This window comes from Corvus kubaryi, unplaced genomic scaffold (assembly GCF_017639235.1).
Source record: "Corvus kubaryi isolate FWS band 111438036 unplaced genomic scaffold, C.kubaryi_AGA036_p1.0 74, whole genome shotgun sequence".
Lineage (NCBI taxonomy): Eukaryota > Metazoa > Chordata > Aves > Passeriformes > Corvidae > Corvus > Corvus kubaryi.
This window is the reverse complement of record NW_024582061.1, coordinates 15,815,267-15,836,839: the sequence shown is the minus strand read 5'-3', so window position 1 is coordinate 15,836,839 and position 21,573 is coordinate 15,815,267. Positions and strand designations below refer to the sequence as shown.

The 21,573-nt window shown below is 54.2% G+C and overlaps 2 protein-coding genes across 4 annotated transcripts; both read left to right on the top strand.

The window, feature by feature from the left end:
- Window positions 1-1,331: 1,331 nt before the first annotated feature.
- On the top strand, window positions 1,332-20,309 carry KCNJ4 (potassium inwardly rectifying channel subfamily J member 4). Of its 3 annotated transcripts, none has more exons than XM_042051037.1 (3): window positions 1,332-1,719; window positions 14,133-14,308; window positions 15,509-20,309. In XM_042051037.1, the coding sequence occupies exons 2-3, from the start codon at window positions 14,271-14,273 to the stop codon at window positions 16,836-16,838; spliced, it is 1,368 nt and encodes a 455-aa protein (XP_041906971.1). In that variant the 5' UTR covers window positions 1,332-1,719; window positions 14,133-14,270; the 3' UTR covers window positions 16,839-20,309. The 3 variants fall into 3 exon arrangements, with proteins under 3 accessions (XP_041906971.1, XP_041906974.1, XP_041906972.1); XM_042051040.1 differs by lacking the exon at window positions 1,332-1,719 and adding an exon at window positions 4,622-5,033; XM_042051038.1 differs by lacking the exon at window positions 1,332-1,719 and adding an exon at window positions 13,384-13,566.
- Window positions 9,749-11,801, top strand: LOC121675505. Its single transcript, XM_042051041.1, is given in 2 exon segments — window positions 9,749-11,515; window positions 11,517-11,801. Coding segments are annotated over 2 exon segments (1,299 nt in total). The 5' UTR covers window positions 9,749-10,421; the 3' UTR covers window positions 11,722-11,801.
- Window positions 20,310-21,573: the final 1,264 nt, after the last annotated feature.

The window sequence follows — 21,573 nt, the reverse complement described above, 5'->3', positions numbered from 1 at the left end:
ACAGCTGTGCAGATCCTGGTCAGTAGCTCTTGGGAAGCAGCCCCACAGGCCCTAGAGACAGAGCTTTTGGGAAAGTAAGTACCCTTCTGAATCTGAACGAGGTCCTCACAGGGATGGCTGCAGAGGGGATGGACAGGCTGACCCTGCTCCATCCAGGCACAGCAGCTCCCCAGGAGCAGCAGGGAGCGGCCATGGGTGCACTGGGGTGAACTGACCCATTCAGGGGGCTGATGCATTCCTGCTTTGCAGCTGCTCATCTGCATGGAGTTACTAAACCCACCCTCTGCTTCCCTGGCAGTGGCTTTGCCAGGTGGGAGCGGGCTGTGCTCGCCATGGCAGCACTCACTGGTGCTGGCGGGGGACAGCAGGCTCCACAGCGTGTTGTGCAGGGGTCATCCCATGTGCCACATCTTGGGATGATTTTGGGAGGGAGGGTCATGGTCGTTGCAGGATTGGGGGCCAGAGGAGACTCAAAAAATGGGTTTTTGGTCTTTTTTGGCTTTTTAGCACAGGCCTTAACACTGGGGACAGCAGGTGAGACACCAAGAGAGAAGCCATGTCCTCAAACAACGCTGTCCTGGAGCAGGGCTGTCCCCAGGACCCTGTGCCTACAGCCACTGCCTGTGTGGTCAGGGGTCTCTTCAGCCTCTGGCTTTGCTGCAGCAGAGTCCCCCACCTTCTCTCCTTGTCACCAAGAAGTGACCTTTTTCAAGCCTCTGAGATGCTGCTGGCCATGGGGACCCAGAAAGAGGTTTCCTGGACAGGTTTCCTGGACAGGTTTCCTGGCAGGGTGGCTGTGCACTACCCTGGAGCCCTGGGGTCTGGCCCCTCCGTGTCCACGCTCCTGTCCCAGCATTGCCCATCCCGGCAGGAAACCACCAGCTCTGTAGAGTGGGGAGGCAATGCCCCACAGCAAACACTCTGCATCAGCTGGGAGAGCCTGGTCCTTCCACAGGGCGAGGTGTCAGCCCGGCACCCCAAATCCTGGTGGGAAAAAACGCTCTGACGGTAGTCATTTCATCTCTGTGCAGCAGCCCAGGAGGAGGATTCACCTCCTTGGGGGCACCTGGCGGCCCCACCGTCCCTTTCCCGCTGCCGATGGTTGCTCTCGTCTCCCCCATGGCGGCTCCGCAACTCTGAGCTCACATGCGAGGATGGGCTAAAGTAGCGGAAAGCTGTTGGATCCTACCACAGAGTTACTGACTTCTCAGCTACAGACTGCATAGCAATCAGCGAGGGGGAGAGGCAGCCAGGGAAAGGGAGCGGAGCGCAAAGGGAGGAAGAGTGTCAGGGAGAGGGGGGTCTGGGGACTAGAGCAGGGGGGCAGCAAGGGGCACGGGCAAATAATGCCAGAGAAGGAGGGAGCCAGGCAGGAGGGGGAGACCTGAACCCGTCGCTGAGCCACGAAGGCACATCAGCACTCCGTGGGATGGACGCTCCTGGGAGCAAAAAATTCTGAGAGGCAGAGGCAGAAGGAGAGCGCTGGCGTGGGCAGGGCAGAGTTAGGAGAGGAGCAGGTCGCAGCGGAGAAGTAGCTCTTCGGGAGGGGAAAAAAATAAACCTAGGCTGGAGGCGAGCGAGGACTGCAGAGAGACTTCCCTGATTCCTCCGGTCCGGCTGAGGCATTTCATGGTGAGATGGAGAAACCGGCCGCTTCCCCCTTCCTCTGACGCTGGCTCGGCACGGCTGGAGCAGGCGGCAGCCCTCGGCAGGACCCGGGTAAGAGGCGGTACCCGGGAGCTCTGCTCTCCTCACCGGCATGAGAGCGGGAAGGGTTTTTCTCCCTTAGGAAAATAATGTATTGTTTCATTTGCGTTCGCTCCGAGGAACAGCTATAAATATAACTTAGGGAGAGATGCGTGGCTTCGTGTGAGCGTGCCAGTGAATAATAAAGTTGCCTGTGTGCATGGCGTATGCACGTACAGCTACCGGGGCGGCCGCGGGCCGAGGGGCAGGGGTGGGCTCCTGCCTCTAAACCTCCCCAACTTCCCTCCCCGCCCCCTTGCCACCCTGACTTCGGTCGCTTTGCAGGTAACTTCTTCATTTTTTCAGTTCCCCGTGTTTTCTTAGAGTCTTCTTCGCCCTGGGCTGGGTCTTGCTCACCTTTTGTTTCTCCTGCTCTGTAGATTCTTCTCTGTGCTGGTCCCGGCCAGTTCACAGGGAAGAAGGCAGCTGGAGACCTGCTCTCCAAGCTCTTGGGTGCAAATGGGGCTGAAGGGGACGTGTTCGTTCTCCTGCTGTCTGTGGAGATTTTGGGCTTCAGACCTGCCCCCCTCTCCCTTGCCTTCCACCTCTCCTAGTCCCAGCATGGCTGATCCTGCTGCTGGTGGTCCAACACCCGCAGATAGGCACAGTGCAAAGGGTCTTCTGGATAGTGGGTTTGGGTGAAGGAGCTCAGGAGGAAGCCATGAGCAAAGTACTAGAGAAAGTCTGCCTTTACTCCCTGTTGGCAAGGTCGGCTTCCCCGCCAGGGCAGGAGTGGGCAGGCAGGTTTGCATGGTGCTGGCAGATCACCTTGGACATCCCTGGCCCTTCAGCCCCCAAGGCCCTCCCTCCTGGGCAAATTGCCTGGAGTCAACCAAATCCTTCTGGCAAGAGCCTGGAGTTTCCTATTCCCGCTGCTCAGCCCTAATTCCATCCATGGCAAAGCAAACAGCAGCTCTGGGGCCTCTCTCTTCTCCCCTTGCTCCCCTTGGCGGGTGTGCTCTGAAGGGCAGACGGTGACAGCGCACACGGGAATGCGTGGCAGAGGTGATGTAGCTCCAAGGCTACCCTCAACCCCTGCTCTCTGCCCTCCTTGGCTTCTCGGGAGGAGGCATCCACAGGAGGTGGGAGGTGTGGAGATGAGCCCAGGGCTTGGGGTTACCCAGAGCCTGGGAGGGATCAGGCAGGTGCATGGGGAGTACATCTTGACAGACATGGGAATATGTCCCTTCTCCATTCACCACCAGGAATGGCACCCACAGAAGCTGGAAACACCCCAGCAGTGTGTGGCCTCTCCTGTTTGCAGTCACTGAAAATAATAATAAGTACAGGGGAAATATGTACCTTAGGAGGGAAGCATGAATCTGGTGGGGACAGGGGGTGGTAGGGAAAAGGACAGATGGTGAGGATGGCCACAGAGAGGATAAGCTGGAGAGGGCTGATCTGCAGGGAAGTGGGTTCCCTCTCCTCCACCTTCTTCTTCTTCCACCTTTCCCTGTTTGGGTGCTGAGATCAAGTGCCCCGACGCGTGGTGCTGGCAGGGGGCTGGCAGTGGTCCTCATCCCTTGCAGCCTCCTGCCATGGTTTGCAAGGAAAACCGGAAAGTGAGGAAGTGTCTGGGGAGGGATGGAGTTACCTGGCAGGACCGGTCCCCACTGGCCCCACCATCCTCTCGGCCACCCCAAGCTCAGCCATCGGCCATGCCCGGGAAGCAGCTGCATCCCTGGGGTGGTGTCAGTGACAGGAGGGTGCCGGCAAGGGGGAGGAGGGCACTGACATCAGTGCGGACGCAGAGCAGAGCAGTTAATGGCCCTCTGCCCTCAGCAAGTCCCCCTCTCCTGCCTCGTTATTGCGCTGGGCTGGCTTAACCCGGCTGTGCGGCCAGGAATCAATAGATGGATGCTGGCGTCTTAGCAATCGATCCCTTACTCATCCACGCGGCTCCCAGCCTCCCGCTGGCGCTCGTTTTTCTGTGAATGGCACGGGCTGAGCGAAGCCGTCTGCGCTTGCCTCGCAGCGCTGCGAAACTGAGTCAGGCTGAATTCCTGCTCCTTGACGTCACTGCTCCTGTGCCCCTTACCAGGGCAAGGAGAGGCCTCGCAGGGAACCCCCAGAGGCACCGGCACCGGTTTTCCTCGCCAGGCAACGTGGTTTTAATGGAGATGGTTGGGATTGAAGCCCCTTCTTGGGAGAGATGCTGACTGTCTGGCAGTGGGGAGCTTGGGACAGGCAAGGGCTGCTTTTGAGCTGGTTCTCACCCTCAGACCTCTCAGGTTCGTTCTCCAGCAGTGAAGGCGGTGCCGTGGCATAGGCGGCTGAGGGATGGGAGCCGGCTGCAGTGTGACCCTGTCCCAAGTGGCCCCAGAGACCCATGCACCTCCATGCCTGTCCTCCTGGGATCCTGGCAGCAGGCAGCTTGCTTCAGGGACAGTTTTGGCAATAACCCACTGATTTACCTGGGCAGGAGATGCCCACCGTCTCTCGGCACCAGCCATGCTGGCACAGCAACACCACTGCTGCTCTCACTGGAAATTAGAGAGTGGAGGATGGAGAACAAGATACCCTCCAGCCCAGCACCCCCCCTCGCTGCCAGCCAGGGGCTCCTGCCGCCGCTCTGCCCACGCTCCTGCCACCATGGCAGTGGGTCTGCCCCTCACAATCTGGACGGCTGTTTTATTTCTATGGCAACATTTCTCCTGAAACACTTCAGAGGGAGCCTGGTGCTGTTCGATAATGAGGGAAGCAGCATCCCCCATTCTGTCCCCTGCAAAAGGCTCAGAGAAACGACCCTGACGCCTTTCCTCACCTCCTTCCCTCCCTGGCAAGCGGCACCAGCATTGGTACAATGAGCTGCTGGCCTTGTCCCAGCTGCCTCTCTGCTGCCTGCTCTCCTTTCCCCTGCCTTCCACTTTGCTCTCCCCTCTCCTCTCGCCCGCTCCCTTTCTGCTGGCAGCCTGCTTAAGCACCCGCGCAGACTGACCAGCTGAAAGGAGTCTTAGAGCAAGTGGATGTCGAAAGTGACTCTGGTGTAGAGGAGGGTAAAGCCCCGGGAGAGCTGTATAGATCGGCCCCGCCAGCAGCGCGGTGAGTGCGGGGCTGAAGGGCACTGGGGATCCCAGAGGCTGGGCAGACAGGCGCTTCATCCCTCTGAAAAGCTCGATGGCATTACGAAGAGGCGGTGCCTGCCACGGGACCAGACACAGCGGCCCCAGAAGTCCTCTCCTCTCCTGTTCCCGTTGTTCCCATCAGCAAGAAAGAGCCTCGTGCCTGGGTGGAGGTGAGCGGGCAGAAGTTGCGGGCAGCACCGAGTGCCAGCAGGCGACAGGCAGGTGAGCAGGCAGGATGCCAGCGGGAGCGACTGTCGCAGCCCGGAGGAGCAGGGGTATGACAGCAACCCGTAGTGATGGCGGGGGGGATATCGCAGTCCTGGCAGTGTGCAGATGCAGCCGCCGTGTCCCGCTTCTCACTGCTCTCCCCCAGCCCCGTCCTGCCCGCGATGGCAGCCCCACCCTGTCAGAGAGCTGGGGGGTAGTGGAAGGAGGGGGAAAAGGTCCTTCGTACGTGAGTTGGGAAGCACTTAGTCTTGACACTTTCCAGATGTGTTGGTTAAACCTGACGGATCAAGCTGCAGCAATACAAGTCAGCAAACCTGTAGTGGAATACTTGATCCGCGGGAATGCGGTTTTGCAGCTTACCTGGGATGCTCCCTCTGCTCTGTTTCTGGTGCCTAGCAGGCATGGCTGAAAGGGGAGAAGCTGGGGCCCTTTCAGGAGGCTCGTGACTCTGCTCAGCTCCTTGTTAGCATAGTGACAAGGGGGGTGAAGGGAGGTTTTTTTCCCTGTCACTGATGGGTTAGTGCTCAGCAGCCAGGCCAGGCTGGGAACTCAGCTGTCGTGCGGCAGCTGGGTGCAGAGCAGCGGCTGCAGCCTCTCTCGATCGGGGGCTTGCCGCAGAGCAGGCTTTGCCCTGGTTATTGCTCGCCCTTGCTGCTGTCACTGTTGTTATCATCATTCATAAACTATTTGCAGGCACCTGCCTTGCTGGGCGCTTGGCAGAGTCACTGGCAGTCCATCCCTGCCCTGTCAAGAGCACAACTGCAGCAGGCAGGCAGATGACGTGAGCCACCCTTGCCCCCCTTTCCTGCACACCGATAATTATCCTTGTCCCCTGAGTAGCCAAAAGCCATCAAGACACCCCGCATGGCCAGGCACTTTGTGCTGAAAAGATGCTGAAGCACATGGATGCTGCTGGGGATGGCCTTACATCAGGGCTCCCACAGGGCAGGACGCCCAGTGAAGGGAATTCCAAGGAGGAGGGGATTAGGGAAGATGCCCTTTGCACTGTGCAGTTGTGCTGGGAAGCTGGAGGAGCTGACCTGAGCATAATGCATCTGCCTGGGTTATGAGGACCTCAGGGACAGCCCAGAGCCTTCAGTTTTTCAGCTCTTGCAGGTTTTGCATCAACCCTCCAGGGTCCAGTCTGTGGCTTTGGCAGGCAGGGTGCTGGGCGTATGTCAGCCCCTGTGTTTCCTCAGGAGCAGGTGGGATGCGGTCTGCACCCTGGCTACTACAAAATCTCCATTCCTTTTTGGCCAAGAACGCCACCCAGGGAAGGCCAGGGGCCTTCTGAGCATTTAATTTTTCCTCTGATGCCAGCTACAAAGAATAACACCCACCTACCTCGCTCAGCAAGAAAAAGCAGGGACTTCTCCCCAGCTGCCACTCCAGCACCATCCTCTCCTTCCAATCCTGCTCAGTCAACCCCCAGCCCCTCTGTCTTGTACCCCCAGACCCATTTTGGCCAGAGAAGAGTGGGTGAATGCCAGCGCCAATCCCACCAGCCCCACTGCGGGGTATCCCCCCTCTAGTCCAAGATGCTGGGGAGCAGGCAGCTGTTCTTGCAGCGCCATTGTCTGGACAGTGCAGCAGCAGCAGGGATCGCTGGGGTGGTGTGGGAGCAGGCAGGAGGTGATGCTGTCACCTTTCTGTGCCTCTTCCCGACTTTGTCATCCTGGGGACCTTTGTGTGGTTCCCATTTTTATGTGTTTTTTTCTCCCTCTCACTCTTTCTCTCCTTCTCTCTTCGCTTTCTTCTCTCCCCCTCCCATCAGCATGTGGGCTGATCACTGCTCAAACTTTTAATTCAGATGGTAATTGGAATAATAATACGGGCAGAATCCTTCTGGCTCCGTTGCTGCAGCTGGCTTCAGGGAGCTATGAATAGCTCTGAGTCACACACTGAGATGGTTTAACTTCAAATCATTTTGTTTTGTTTTCATATTACCCATCCTCAGGCTCCAGAGCTTCACAGGGGGAAAAAATATCCCCCCTTCTCACTCGACTCCAAAATATAAACCGGGCAGGGGCACATGAATAAAATCCTCTTTTGGAGAGGGAAACTGGTCAGCAGATCATGCCTTGAGGGGCAGATGGGGACTCTTGGCACTTAATCTATTTATAATTATTGAACGAAAAGGCAGAAGTGTGTATATAAAAATGGTATAGAGTTGATTACAGCTTCCTCCCCTCACCTTCCATATGTCACTTGCCTTTTTAATATGGTAAAACTCTCCTGCACGGTGACTGTGCCTTCGCGTGTGCTCGTACAGCGCCTGGCACCCTGCCCTGCCGGCACAGAGGAGCGAGAGCTCGGCCGCTGACTCGTGTGGCAGGACAGCCCCCCATGGCACCAAGCTGCCCTGTGAGCCCTGGCACGAACCCTGGGAATATTCATGAGCAATAGCAGAGGAGATGGAGTTACAAAGAGGATGGCGAGGACACACAGAATGCTGTGGGTCTGCAAGGCTCTGCAAAAAGGCAAAGAGGTCCCTTCTCAGCTGTGGGTGTTTCCGCCCTGACTCCCCAAGAGGCGAGAAGTTCGTCTGCCGTGTTGTCAGCGTGCCCGAGCTGGCAGGATGGGTCTGTGGATGCTGATCCCAAGCCAGCCGGTGCTACAGAGCCAGTAACAGGGACAAAGGCACAAAGCGGAGCGCAACCAGCGGCTGCGGTATTGACCACAGACAGGAGGGAAGCATTTGCCAGACAACTCCAGATAAAGCAAAGACTAGGAGTGTAAAAATACCCTGGGATTTTTCCATCGTTGTCGCTCACAGTGTATGTCCCAGAGCACCAGATACGGTTGTTATAAAAAGAGAAGTGGGGGAGTGCTTTAGCGTGGACTTTTCTGTTCTGTTTCATGAGACTCTTCCATTGCAAATTTAAGGAAGGATTGACAATATATGATCTACACTGGCAGGGGCTGGAGAAAGACCAGGACGTGCGAGGTGCTGCGCTGTGTACAGGGATGCAGCGATGGAGGCATTGCCCCGGCACCAAGCGCCTTGACCTTATTAGCCTGCAGATCCCTTGGAAAGGCACAGCAGCAGTGCAGCCCCACGTGTCTGCTCAGGGCCAGAGCAGAACCGGGGTGGCAGTGTGGGCTGGTGTGATGGCTTGTGCTGCTGGAGCACGGTGTCACACGGGAAGGAGGAGATGACTGCAGCACCGTGGTGGTGTCCTGGCATCGCTCAATCTAAGACACAGGAGGGGGAAAGTGGTTGGGAAACAGGGAAGGGTAGCGCCTGTTTTGGGGCTGGAGGCAGCTGCTGGCCCCTGGAGACCCACCTGGCTGACAGTTTCAATGCTGCAAGGCAGTGGCTGTGATGTCCGTGCTGCAGCAGCTTCCCAGAGTGCTGGGGGCTTCTGCAGGCCGTGAAATACATGGGTGTTCATGTATACCTGGCGCAGGCAGCAGAGGGATGGAAAGGGATGCATGCCGCCTCCTGCCTAGCATCTCTCCTTGCTGCACCCACCAGCTTGGTTTCATCCCACTCCATAGGAGTTGCCACTGACCCTGCAGCTTCCTCCTCCACATGTGGGTCCCAGGAGGCAGAACAAGCTCCAAGAAATGTCCTCAGGCATGCTCTGGATTCGTGTCTCTGTCCTCAGCCAGGCTTTCCTCCCCCTTGTCCATGTGACAGGCAGCTGCCCGTTCAGGATATGAATATAATCCCCTTCTGCTGGAGACACCTCTGAGCCTTCCCCTTTCATTCCATTTGTGTTCCAGGTTTCCAAGTTGCAATGGGACCTTTTCACAGCCATTTGAACTACGTTTGCATAGGATTTGGGCTCCTGGTAAGGCCCCTGGCCTTGCCAAGCTGGCGGCATCAATTTTGCCATCAGGGATGTCAGTGGTGGCCCTGGGCCACCAGCTGCTGAGGAGGGACAATGAGTGACCCAATGTGGTAGCAGTCCCCAGCGCAGGGCTCCTCACCTGCCTGTCTGTCCTTCCCATGGCGGCACCACGCACTGTGGGGGTGTGTTGGGGTGGGAGTGGGAAATGTGTTTATTTTTGTTCGTCTCCTGGCTCGTGCCGCTCTGAGTTTGTGGCACTCGGTATTACTAACACTTCCCTGTGCCAGCTGGCAGCAGGGGATGAATCAGATTGGCAGCACCACAGTGTGGACCCTTCACTGGCCGTTCAGCTTGGAGTGGTGCCTCTGGCCAAAGTGCTGGTAATGTCTCCTGCCCCTGTCCAGGGTGAGCCCCCACCAAAATGCCAGTGGCTTGACCTTGCTGGTGGACGTGTCTCGGTACCCTGTGGGACAGGGTTGTCCCCTCCGACCCATGCTGCTACCCGGGCTGGATGGTCCCTGTCCCTCCTTTACACTGCAGGTCTCAGGTGGCTTCATGAGCTGCTCTCTGCCCACTGGCAGCATCCCCAAGCTGGGGTCAGCTCTGCAGCCAGGAAGACAGCTTATCCCCCTGCTGCCAAAAACACATTTGCAGTTGTTGTGGTTTAACCCCAGCAGGCAACTTATGTGTCACTCAGCCCCTCTCTCCCTCTCACTGCCCCCAGCCCCAGGGAGGAGGGAAATTGAAAAAAAAGGTAAACTTTTTGTGGGTTGAGATAAGAACAATTTTATAATTGAAACAAAATATAATAATAATAAATATGGGAATCATATTACTATTATTATCAATAATAATAGTAGTAATAGTAATAATGAGCAGAGAGAGAGAGAATAACAGGACCAAAGAGAAATAAGTGATGCACAACCCAATTACTCACCACCCACTGACTGACGAACAGCGCGTCCCCAGAGAGTCATCAGTCCCTTCCAGTTAACTCCCCCAGTAACATACTGGGCATGATGTTCTATGGCATGGAATATCCCTTTGGCCAGTTTGGACCAGCTGTCCTGGCCATGCTCCCTCCTGGATTCTTGCACAGCTCCTCACTGACAGAGCATGGGCAACAGAGAAGTCCTTGGCTTAGAGTAATCCACTACTCACCAACAACTCCAACATGTCTGTGTTATCAGCCTTGTTCTCGTACTAAATCCAACACACAGCACTGTGCTGGCTACTACGAAGAAAATTAATGCAGACCTAGACAGAATCAGGACAGCAGTTGATTGCTTCCTCCCTCTCCCCTGCTTCTGACAGCTCAGCACACATGGAACTCGATGACATCACAGACCTTGGAATGTTGGTGGTTCCAGTTGTCCCCAGAGACAAGATGCAGAGGTATGTGGTTCTCCTCTCCCTCCTGAACATCCTGGTGTTCTAAACAGAGGGATTTTGGTGGCCACACCAAGCCCTGCTGAGGCTGCAGAAGGTGGCACACTGCTCATCAGTGTCAACGGCCTGCACGGCCTGCACTCCAGGAGGACAATTCAGATTCTCCTGCTTGCTGCAGCCCAGAGCATCCTGAAAAATGCCGCAGCCATTTAGCATCTTTGGGCTAATGATGATGGTCCATCCAGAATCTCAAGGCTTGGAAGGTGATGATGAAGATGGTGGTGATGATGATGACAGTGAAGAATCAGGGAACTCCGGCCACTCTGAGCGTCCTTCACCCTTGTCCAAGAGCAATGATAGCAGAGATGACAATCAGACAGAGGATCTGGGAGAACCCAGGCTCTCTTACATGGTGAAAGATAAACGAGTGGGGTTGGCCAAGCCTGCACTGGAGTTTGAGGAGGAAGATCAGGAGTTTCAGGAACCATTTTATGAAGACATGGGAATGTCTGACAGTTTGGCTGGAGATGAGGAGCCCAGCCTGACCTATCACCTTCCTGGGCATCAGAGGGGGCCTGCTCTCCTAAAGGCCAGCACAGCACCAAGTGGCTTCCATGAATCTTTCCAGCATAGCTCAGGCCAGCACCTGGGGACAGAGGCCACTGCCACACGGGTCTGTGCTGGTGACCATTACGTGGGACACCCAGAGAGCAGCACGGGAGCGGAGCCCCACGTGCTGCACGAGGAGGACAGCGAGGACAGGGAGTCCCTGTCCCTGCAGCCGACCTACGAGTCGCTCAGGCAGGAGAACATCCTCCTCAGGTCAGAGAATGAAATGCTCAGGAATGTGAACCTCGTGCTCATGTCGGAGAACTTTGCACTCAGGCAGGTGTTCAAAGAGCTCAAGGACGACAGTGCTGTGCTCGTGGGGGAGGATATCATGCCCAGGGAGGAATACGACGTGCTCAGGAAGCAGTATGACAGGCTCGAGGGTGAGAATGCTGCGCTCAGGAAGGACAATGCCATGGTCAGGAGAATGTTAAACACCTTCCAGTACAACTTGAAGAGACAGGTGTGCATGGTGTCGAGCCTGCAGGATCAGCTGAAGGCCAGCCAGGCTGAACGAGAGAGGGAAGTCCGAGAGCTCCAGTCCTTAGCCCAGCAGAGTGAGTGTCATCTTCAGCTAATGAGCCAGCGGGTTCTGGATGCTGAAATAAACATGGAGAGGCTGAAGCAGAAGATCTTTATTCTCCAAGGACAGCTGGAGAAATCCAAGATGGAGAATGAAAACCGGAGAACAGACTGGCCTGGAAGCAGTGAAGCACAACTTAGACTTCAACAGGCAAAACCCCCACGAGCTCATAATGGGCAAAAATGGCTCCCTCAGGCAGCTCCTGCCTCAGGAATGCTGCCCGTTGTTGCTGAGGTCCTTGAATCTACCAGAAAAATTCTCAAATTTTAAGCAGAAGAAGATCTGTGAGTGCAATTTTGTGTGAGTTCTATGAATCCGTGTACGGTCCAAGGCCATGGGTCTCCCACTTGCAGCCATTTACTGCAAATAAAAGCATTTACTTTCCCTTTCTCAAATGTGTGTGCTCAGACTGGTAGCCTTTATCCTCTATGGAAATACTTTCCTTGTGATTAAGCACCAGTTGCAGGAATTGATGTGGCTTTAGCTGCTGATACTCTGTTCGGGCACTGTGGAGCCAGCAGCAGACACTGCCCAGGCTCTGAGCTGCACGGTCCAGCCGTGATGCACTCTGTGCAAGAGGCTCTGCCACAGCTCCAGCTGACATGAACTCCCATGTGGGATCCAGGAGGAAGCACAGCACCATAGGATGCAGCACTCTTTAACATCATGCTCATCCTATCCCATGGCTGTACCAGCCTGAACGAAGCCCTTGTATTTCATCTGCTTTCTTTGCCCCTTCTTGGGGAGGAGGGCAAGATGAGGAGCAGAGATCCAGGTGTTGCTGCACAAGGTTTCACAAAGCTTCTTAGGTCCTCCTTCGTCTCTTTTGGAGCTGGCTGCTGCCTGGGCCAGAAATCCAAAATCTCTAGAAATGGTGCATCTGTTTCTACAGCTGGAGAAAGAGAGTTGTTGGTTGCAGAAACTTCTAGGAATTTGTGAATTACTCATATGTGTGAGCTTTGGCAGCGCCTTCCCTGTGGTATTGGGGTCAGTGCTGGCTAAGGATGAGCCTGGCGTATCCAGGCTGGCTGAGGAAGACGCCAGCTGAAGAGGATGCCCTTCCTCTCCCAGCTGGGGCTGGCGTAGAGGGGTGTATATAAACTGCCCACCTTTTGTCACCTCCCAAAGTCATGTGGGACCCTGCAGTCCGAACTCACCATGTAATCGCTCTAGTTAGCTTTATCCCAGCAGGACCATCTGTGGGTATGAAGTGTCCTCTCTTCATCACATCAACATTTCTGATTAATTTAGGTTACCAACCCCAGGGTCTGCTATAGGTTTACCCAGCTGCACAGCAAAAATTCCTGTATCTGGCCAAACTGACTCCATAAAGACTTGGAGGTTGTAAGGCACTGAGGGGCTGGGAGCTGGCAGAGCTCGGTGTCAAAGTGCTTTTTCCTGATGGGGATTTTTGGGCAGCTGTTCACTTTTGTCTTTATATGGTGAGTTGTGGATTACAGATTTGTTATCTTCTCCTGGTCTCATAATACTCTTGGTCTGAACAACTATGTTTGTGTTGCTGCAGAGCTTTAGCTGCCTCAGTAACTGGTTAGTCTTCATCCTATCAGAGATGATGTCTGGAGCTCCTTACTTGCTGCTTTCCAGTCTGTGCTCCTAACTGGGGAAAGCTGGTGGGCACCCCTGGCCACGTGCAGCCCCATTCTGCATCACTGATGATGAGACACGGGTGGTTCTCACCACCTTTTCCATCCTAGACAACATCGCTCACTGTTCCTCTCTCCTGTCTGTGCACAACCACTTGCAAGCAACTCTAAACCTTACATTTGATCCCAAAAATCATTGTATTTTCCCCATATCTGGCAACCAGTGGCTGTTCATGGGTGAGGCTGGGAGGAAGCAAACTAGCTGGCTCTGTCTGCATCCGCACTCCTCACTGGCTGCTGTAATCCAAAGGACACAGTGAAGGATTAACATGGGTGTACAAAGCCCTTCCTAATCTGTGAGTCATTACCCCCTCAGGGCATTTCACTTCCCAGCAGCTCTGGGCAGGTGAAATAGGTTGGCTCTTGTCTTTGACTTTCCCAGTCTTCTGTTCTGGGAGGACTGGGTTGGGACATCTGCTGGACATCCTCCCAGCACCCTGCTGCTGAGCTTCTCCTTGGATGCTGTACACAGGGCATGGCGCAAGGTTTGTTTCCTCTAACTGGCTTCTCCTTGGCTACCCCTGAGCCCTTCCTTTCCATCAGTTCTTTTGGGCTCTACCCATTGCTTTCCTTCTTTTATTTGAAACGGGGCGGGGGGGATGTTCTGCACACCCTGGAGAAAAATCCCCTCCGGGTTAGGCTGGGCTGACGGGGATCCCTGAGGGCTGCTGTGCATTCGTTAGCCCTTGTGTGCGAGGTATTTAGCCTGGCTGAGCTCTCGTCCTGGTGTAAGCTCTGATATTAATATAATGGCTCAGGGCGAGGGCCCCGTGAGCTGCTCAGCTGCTGTGCCCTTGATGTGGAGAGCGGTGACCGGCCGGCCCTGCTCCTCTGCAGGCGGGAGGTGCTGGGGAGCGCGGGGTCTGCGGGCCCTGCACCCAGGCTGCATCCATCAGTTCCTCACCTGCCTGAGCCAGGCTGCAGTGCCCCAAGGAGACCTCCCGACACCCCCTGAGCAAAAGGCTGGGAGCCCTGTGCCCGCCGCTCTGGACTGGGATGGGCGCTGTCAGGGGAGGCTCTGACTGGGTTTTGCTTCGTCCTTCTCTGCCAGGCGCGTGCCCAGGAGCGATCGCAATGGCAGCGCTGGTCCCAGCTCGCCAGAGGTGAAACCTGGAGCTGCCCAGTCCCACGTGAGTGCTGCTGCATGAGTGCCCACGCCCCGCCAGCTCCCGCGGCCCCCTGACATCCGATGACAGAGCGAGCCATGGGCAGCGTCCGAGTCAATCGGTGAGTAACCCTCCTTTCAAGACCTGCTGCTGCCCTGGGAGTGACCTGGTCCTCCTCATCTGGCCCCTCAGACCCTAACTTCAGACTGCCTTTTGATATATTCTTCTCAAATTACCTGCCAGCGGCTTTCCTGTTCTGAGGGGTGACTCCTCTCTCCTTCTCCAATCCAAAGCATGCCATATTGTAGGGGTAGTGCTTGGAGGAATACTACGGAGGAGAAGCAAAGCACTGCATGGTGCTGGGCCAGAAATTACAGATTCCAGCAGCACTGCAGAAGCCCCATGTTCCCAGGAATCACAGCTCCAGCCACCAGTGCTGTCTTTGCTGTGAGATGTGGATGGAGGGCTCCAGCTGACATGTCAACACTATGGTGCGGGAGAGAGAAACTCCCAGGGTCCTATGAGGCTGCAGCTTGTCAGGCATGAGAGCAGAGCAGTCTTCGTGCTTCAATGCACCCTCTTGACTTCCTCGGTGGTCAGAACATCCCCTGCCACCACATCTCTAAGGAATATCTGCAACTGTCACAGCATGACGAGGGGCAGTGTCAGAGCGAGGGAGGGGAGCCAGAGGGGCAAAGATCTCTCAGAAAGTGTGCTTGTAGCTTCTGCCAAGGAAACTGCCAGTGCTTTGGCTGTTGATTTCCAAATTACACCTTTGGCTTTAGATAAAGGATGCTGGAAGACACACATGTTGCTGTGGCAACAGAATTGTCCTGAGTGCAGGATGTGTATAAACATTGTCACCACATACCATGAAATCAGTGAGCAGAGCAGAGGAGAAAATAGATACTCCCAGCCTCATATTATATGAGGGCCAAAATGTGGTCAGGCTGCAGGTGCTTGCTCCCAGGCTTCCTGGCTGTCCCAGCTGCTGTCAGGTTTCAAAACCTTGCATCCCCCCTCACCATAAAGGCTGGAAGGTACCACAGAGCTACAAGCTGCTGCTGCTTTGCTGCCCTGTCAGGACTTTGCTAGATGCAACCTCCTGGCAGCAACACTCAGCAAACGCTGTGGCTGATCTCCACCATTTTGGTCAGGTTGGCACCATGGTGCAAGAATCACTGAATCGTGCTGTTGTGAAATCCCACAGGGTGGTACTGTAGCCCTGTGAGCCACCCACGTCTCCTGCCCTTGCTGTCTCAGTGGTTGCTGTTATCTTTCATGAATTCCTGATGGAAGCGCCTGTTTCTTCTCTTCCCAGGTACAGCATCGTGTCAACCGAAGAGGATGGACAGAAGGTCTCTGCGCTGGGCAGCATGAACGGGCACAGCCGGAACGGGAAGGGCCACGCTCCCCGGCGGAAGCACCGCAACCGCTTTGTGAAGAAGAACGGCCAGTGCAACGTTTACTTTGCCAACCTGAGCAACAAATCTCAGCGCTACATGGCCGACATCTTCACCACCTGTGTGGACACGCGCTGGCGATACATGCTGATGATCTTCTCGGCCGCCTTCCTGGTCTCCTGGCTCTTCTTCGGCTTCCTCTTCTGGTGCATTGCTTTCTTCCATGGCGACCTCAATGCACCGGCGGTGGCAGGTGGTCCCTCTCTCCTCAAGCCCTGCATCATGCACGTGAACAGCTTCCTGGGGGCTTTTCTTTTCTCAGTGGAGACGCAGACAACCATTGGGTATGGCTTCCGCTGCGTGACTGAGGAGTGCCCGCTGGCTATCATGGCAGTTGTAGTCCAGTCCATCGTGGGCTGTGTGATTGACTCCTTCATGATTGGCACTATCATGGCCAAGATGGCAAGGCCCAAGAAGCGGGCCCAGACCCTCCTCTTCAGCCATCATGCGGTCATCTCCGTGCGGGATGGCAAACTGTGTCTCATGTGGAGGGTGGGCAACCTGAGGAGGAGTCACATCGTGGAGGCCCATGTCCGAGCTCAGCTCATCAAGCCCTACATGACAGAGGAAGGGGAATACCTCCCCCTGGACCAGCGGGACCTAAATGTGGGCTACGATGTGGGTCTTGATCGTATATTTTTGGTCTCACCCATTATTATCGTTCATGAGATTGATGAGGAGAGCCCCCTTTATGGGATTGGCAAGGAAGAGCTGGAGACGGAGAACTTTGAGATTGTGGTTATTCTGGAGGGGATGGTGGAAGCCACAGCCATGACCACACAGGCACGGAGCTCTTACCTTGCTAGTGAAATCCTTTGGGGTCATCGCTTTGAACCAGTTGTGTTTGAGGAGAAGAACCACTACAAAGTGGATTACTCACGCTTTCACAAGACGTACGAGGTGGCTGGCACACCTTGCTGCTCAGCCCGGGAGCTGCAAGAAAGCAAGATGACCATCCTACCTTCTCCACCACCTCCCAGTGCCTTCTGCTACGAGAATGAGCTGGCACTTGTCAGTCAAGATGAAGATGAAGATGATGATGAAGTGGGTGTGGTGTTAGGGGGCAACACCAAGGAGGAGGGAGGTATCATCCAGATGATGGATTTTGGAAGCCACCTGGACCTGGAGCGGCTCCAGGCAACTCTGCCCCTAGATACAATCTCATACCGCAGGGAGTCAGCCATCTAACTCCTCCAGCCTCCCCGTTCCGCACCCACTGCCCACAGTCTCCTCTGTTCCGTACCCATACACTGGATAAGCCCCTTCACCACCAAACAATGCCTCCCATGATTGCCTCTCAGCCCCCGAGTACACCAAAGCCTGGAGCTGCTCTGATACACTCCCTTTCTCATGAGGTCATACAGCCTGGGAGAGGAGTGAGGATACACTACTCTTCTCGGGTATGCAGCTCGGGCTAGAACCCCTTTCCTGCCCAGAGACAGGAGAGCAGCAGGCCTGGTCTCTTGTCTCTGGAGAGGTGACAGGAGTCCCTGCCTTCAGTGGACAGATTGGGACCCACAGCAAGTGTTTCTGCTACTGAGGCAACAGCAAACATTCTGTCCCCTCTCACCTTGGGTAGGCCCCATGGCTGTCAAGGGTCATCGCTGTCACTAGGAGAGGAGCGACACCTAAGCACTGACCAGATGAGGATAGAAGGGAGAGTTTGGGACTCCTGGAGGGAGTGGGGAAGGATCTCAAGGGAGGAGTTTATTTGCCTGTTTGTTGCTTGTTGCACATGATTCTGTATATAAAAGAGAAGGAGAACTGAAATCCATATTCTTCCACTGCAAACGCCAAGCTAGGAGACAAGGACGCTCTGCATAAGCCACTCTGCAGTCTCCTTGGCTTTTGGTGTCTGTCACCTCCAGAAGCAGCTCAGCTCCACGGACTCAGATCCAGTTCTCCCAGTCCTCTTGAAAAACATGTCCTGCTCCTCTCCTGAGATACCTGGCGGAGGAGGCAGGGCCTTGTGCTTGCCACACTCAGACTGCTCCCTGGCACAGCACAGCCGGGATGACAGACAGGTGACCTGACTGGACAGCAGACCCTCCATTTGCTCCTTTTGCCTCCTCCATTCTTCTCCCTGCTGCCATCAGCTGTAAAACTGAATTTGTAACTATTTATTTTTAATAAAGTCTAAAATCCCAAGGGGAGGTTTGGAAGCAAAGGAGAGACTCCAAGGCTGCAGCCTGTTGTGGAGACTGATGAGGGTTATTAACACAGCTGTTTGCTATTTGTATGGCACTGGACCCTGGAAGCTCCACTGCGAGGGCTCTCTTGTTCTGGGCCTCTCTGATAAAAACCTACAATAAGAGGCTCAGAGAATTTGCTCAGGGAGAAGGTCATACAAATGTATGTATGGAGGGAATAATTTGCATTAAAATTACCAGTAGGATGGGTCAAGCAATCTTGTTTGCTTTGGAGATAGTGAGGGTTTTGCCCAGGGAAGGGTTATAGATAGACATGGTGAAGAGGCAGAGATGTGCAAGACATTGCTCTAGATGGAAGGCTTAAAAACCCCATTAAAAACCCCAAAGCCTTTCTTTTTGCTAGATTCAAGTGGAGGGAAAATGAGGGAGGACATCAACCAAAGCTAGACCTGTAACACCTCTTTGTTGTCATTTCACAAAAGAGCTGAAAACCTGATGAGCATCTTCCTTCAGGAGCAGCAGAATCACCCCTCCAAAACTGCAGATGAGGTGAGGACAGAAAGACAAACAGGAAACTCAGGAAGCTGCTCTGGGCACCCAATAGCTGTGCTGTGGTGGGGAAGAAATTATGTCCCACCTAATCCTTGATCTACAAAGCAGAAAAAAACATCTCAATATCAATTTGGAATTGGTTCAAGAAGCAAAAGGAAGAGAGGAAGAAGCAGAAGGGTAAGGAAGGAAATAGCAGGGCTGAGAGGAAGAAGCAGACATAGCAGGCAGCTGGTGGAGAAGGAAGGGGAAAAGAGGAAGAGAAAGTGAGGTTATATGGAAGTGCATTTGAGAAAGAGCACAAATAGACTCACAAGATGTGTCTAGACCCAGACACGGTCATTTCTCACCCCAGGATGTAGGTTCTGTGGGGTGGCAGCTGTCCTGCCCGGGTTTGCTCCATTTGCCACCACTCTCTGGGCCCAGCCATGCAGCCAGTTTTCTACCCAACGAACAGTGCACCCATTCAATTTCTCCAGGCAGCCAATTTCTCCAGGACAAATGCTTTGGGAGACAGTGCCAAAGGCTTTACGGAAGTGCAGGTAGACATCCTCCAGAGCCTTTCCCTCACCCACTAAGCGGGTCACTTTGCCACAGAAGGAGATCAGGTTGCTCAAGCAGGACCTGCCTTTCCCAAACCCATGCTGGCTGGGCCTGATTCCCTGGTTGTGCTGTATGATGGCAAGGTGAATTGCTCCATGACCTTTCCTGGCACTGAGGTCAGGCTGACAGGGCTGTAGTTCCCCAGATCCTCCTTCCAAAAATTTTTGTAGATGGATGTCACACTGGCTAACCTCCAGTTACCTGGGATCTCCCTGGCTAGCCAGGACTGCTGAGAAAGGATGGAAAGTGTCTTGATGAGCTCTTCTGCCAGTTTTCTCAGTGCCCTTAGTTGGATCCCATCCAGCCCCACAGACTTGGGAGTGTCCAAGCAGTGTAGGAGGTCTCTGAGCATTCCCTCCTGGATTATGGGGCTTCATTGTGTTCCCTGTCCCTGTCTTCCAGCTCAGGGGACTGGGTACCCTGAGGACAACTGGTCTCACTATTAAAAACTGAGGCAAAGAAGACGTTAAGTACCTCAGTCTCTACCTCGCTCCTGTAGTGATCCTCGGCTCCAGAGTCCATCTGCCAGAGCAGTTTGCCTCAGAGCCTTCACTGAAATAATGGATACACTGGATTTTGAGTGGCCCCCATCCCTCCTGGTTCTGCCAGTGCTGAGGCAGAGCTGTCTCTCCTCAGAACTCCAATGCTCCCCACTTGGGAACTGGGGTGCCTCTCTCAGTACTGAATTCGAGAATTTGCTGGTTTAGGAAGTGAAGTTACTCCCTCCTTTCATTACTTACTTATTTTCCCCCGAGGGAATAAGTGGGGGCTGGTATTGACCTGGCTTTTAATACAGCTTTCAGAGTCGTGTGTCTGCCACTGGCCATGGAAACAAACTAATGGACCGAGAGAGAAGGACTTTGCGTGCGAGGACATGGGCATTCAGGACACAGGCTGGGGTGGTGGCCTTCAGGAGAGGGGGAACCCTCGTGGCTGGGCACCCCCCTCACGGACGTACAGCATCCTTTGGAGGTGGGTGGCAGTGCTTGGTGGGGATGAAGCGTCCCGTTAGCTCTTGGGAGGCTCATCAATCACCAAGGAGCAAGTGTGCAGAGATGCCAGACAAGGATGATGCACCAGGACCATGGGCATGCACAGCTGGAGTGGCTGGGACAACAGGTCAGCACTGGCACCCCTCACTTCACCTGGTGGGGCTTTTGGGAGAAAAACGGGACAAGATTGCAATAAATCTGAGGGAACAAGCATCGTTCAGCCATACTGGTTCCAGGCCCTTCCATATGTCTGAACCTGCTGGACGTTTTCATGTCATGTTTGGCATCACGGTGGAGAAGACAGTGAGGCATTGAAGAATACCCAGCTAAACCCCTGCTGTTCAAAATAAAATTGCAAGAAAGATTTCAGTGCTCTCAGATCATTAGAGAGGGGAGAGAGAAGGGGTTGAGGGGAGGGGGCAGAGGGAAGGAGAGGAACAGCCAGTGTAGGAAAACAGAGGTGATGAGTAAGTTTCTGCCTATCAGACACTCCTCATGCAGCTGTGCTGCTGTTGCCACACACAGCCCCTCAAACAACATGGTGCAGCCACTCCAGTGACTGTTCCTGCAAGCTGCACACATGCCCACAGGCTTTGCTGATACACAGCAGCAGGACATTGCTCTGCACAGGTGCTTTTCTGCCTGCACGCTGGAATCCCTGAGCACTCGTGCCCAAGGACACACTGCACGTGCCTACATGTGTACGCCACTCGTGGGGGCATAATCCATCCTACACCACAACTGCATCCCATAAACACCCAACCACGTTCCCAAAAACGCCCCACAGCAGCCAGTATCTCAACAAGTGCCTCTCTGGCTGTATGCTGGGGACTCTGTTACGCAGCCTGTGAAAAGCCACCGGGAGAATCCATCCTGGAAAAGTGTTTGCTATAGAGAAGGCTTGACATTTTTAAGGATTCTCTGAATCAGCCATCCAGGCCATTCATAACTGTAAACACACCAGGTAATTTACCTTTTGCACACAGTGTGTGGAGCACGAGGTAGGTGATACCTCCTTGCCCTGTGCTCTCCAGAGAAGATACCTTTAATGCATGAGAGGGCATGATGTCCCTGGGGTCCTTCCCTCCTCCAGGACCTGATGGAGGGACTGCTTCCCTAAGACTTGCCTCTAATCCCGAGGGACTGGCAGCTTGCTTTTCAGGAGGAAGACACTGCTTCTTTGTTTATTCGACCACAATCTGTACTTCTTTCCTGTCTTACTTCTGAACATCTTACTTGGCTCATTATTGAAAGCTATTCAAGTACCAGAAAGATAATGGGGAGAGGAAGGACTTTTCCCCTATGAATAGGATCCAGGCACTGGTTCAGATCCTCTACCCCATGACAACTAACCATGCTGTTGTCACTCTTGCCAGCTCTCAAATGAATGTTGTTATTTGAAATGACACTTGAGAAACTTGTTTCATGTTTTATTTTTGGTGACACTTTTGGACAACCCTTTTGAAAAGAAATCATCATTGGCACCTTTCAACTCACACAAAACTTGCTCAGCAAAACACTTTGATACACACTGGAACTAAAAATATTTTTAAGGAACACAACAATAATCTCAATTGGGGAGAAAATGGGTTTGGATTTCCATGATTAGGAAATGGTGCTGAAAATGTC

Coding starts and splice junctions, on each gene's coding strand:
- KCNJ4 (XM_042051037.1), top strand. CDS start 14,271: ATGACAGAGCGAGCCATGGGCAGCGTCCGAGTCAATCG. Junction 14,309..15,508: donor GGCAGCGTCCGAGTCAATCG/GTGAGTAACCCT, acceptor TTCTCTTCCCAG/GTACAGCATCGTGTCAACCG.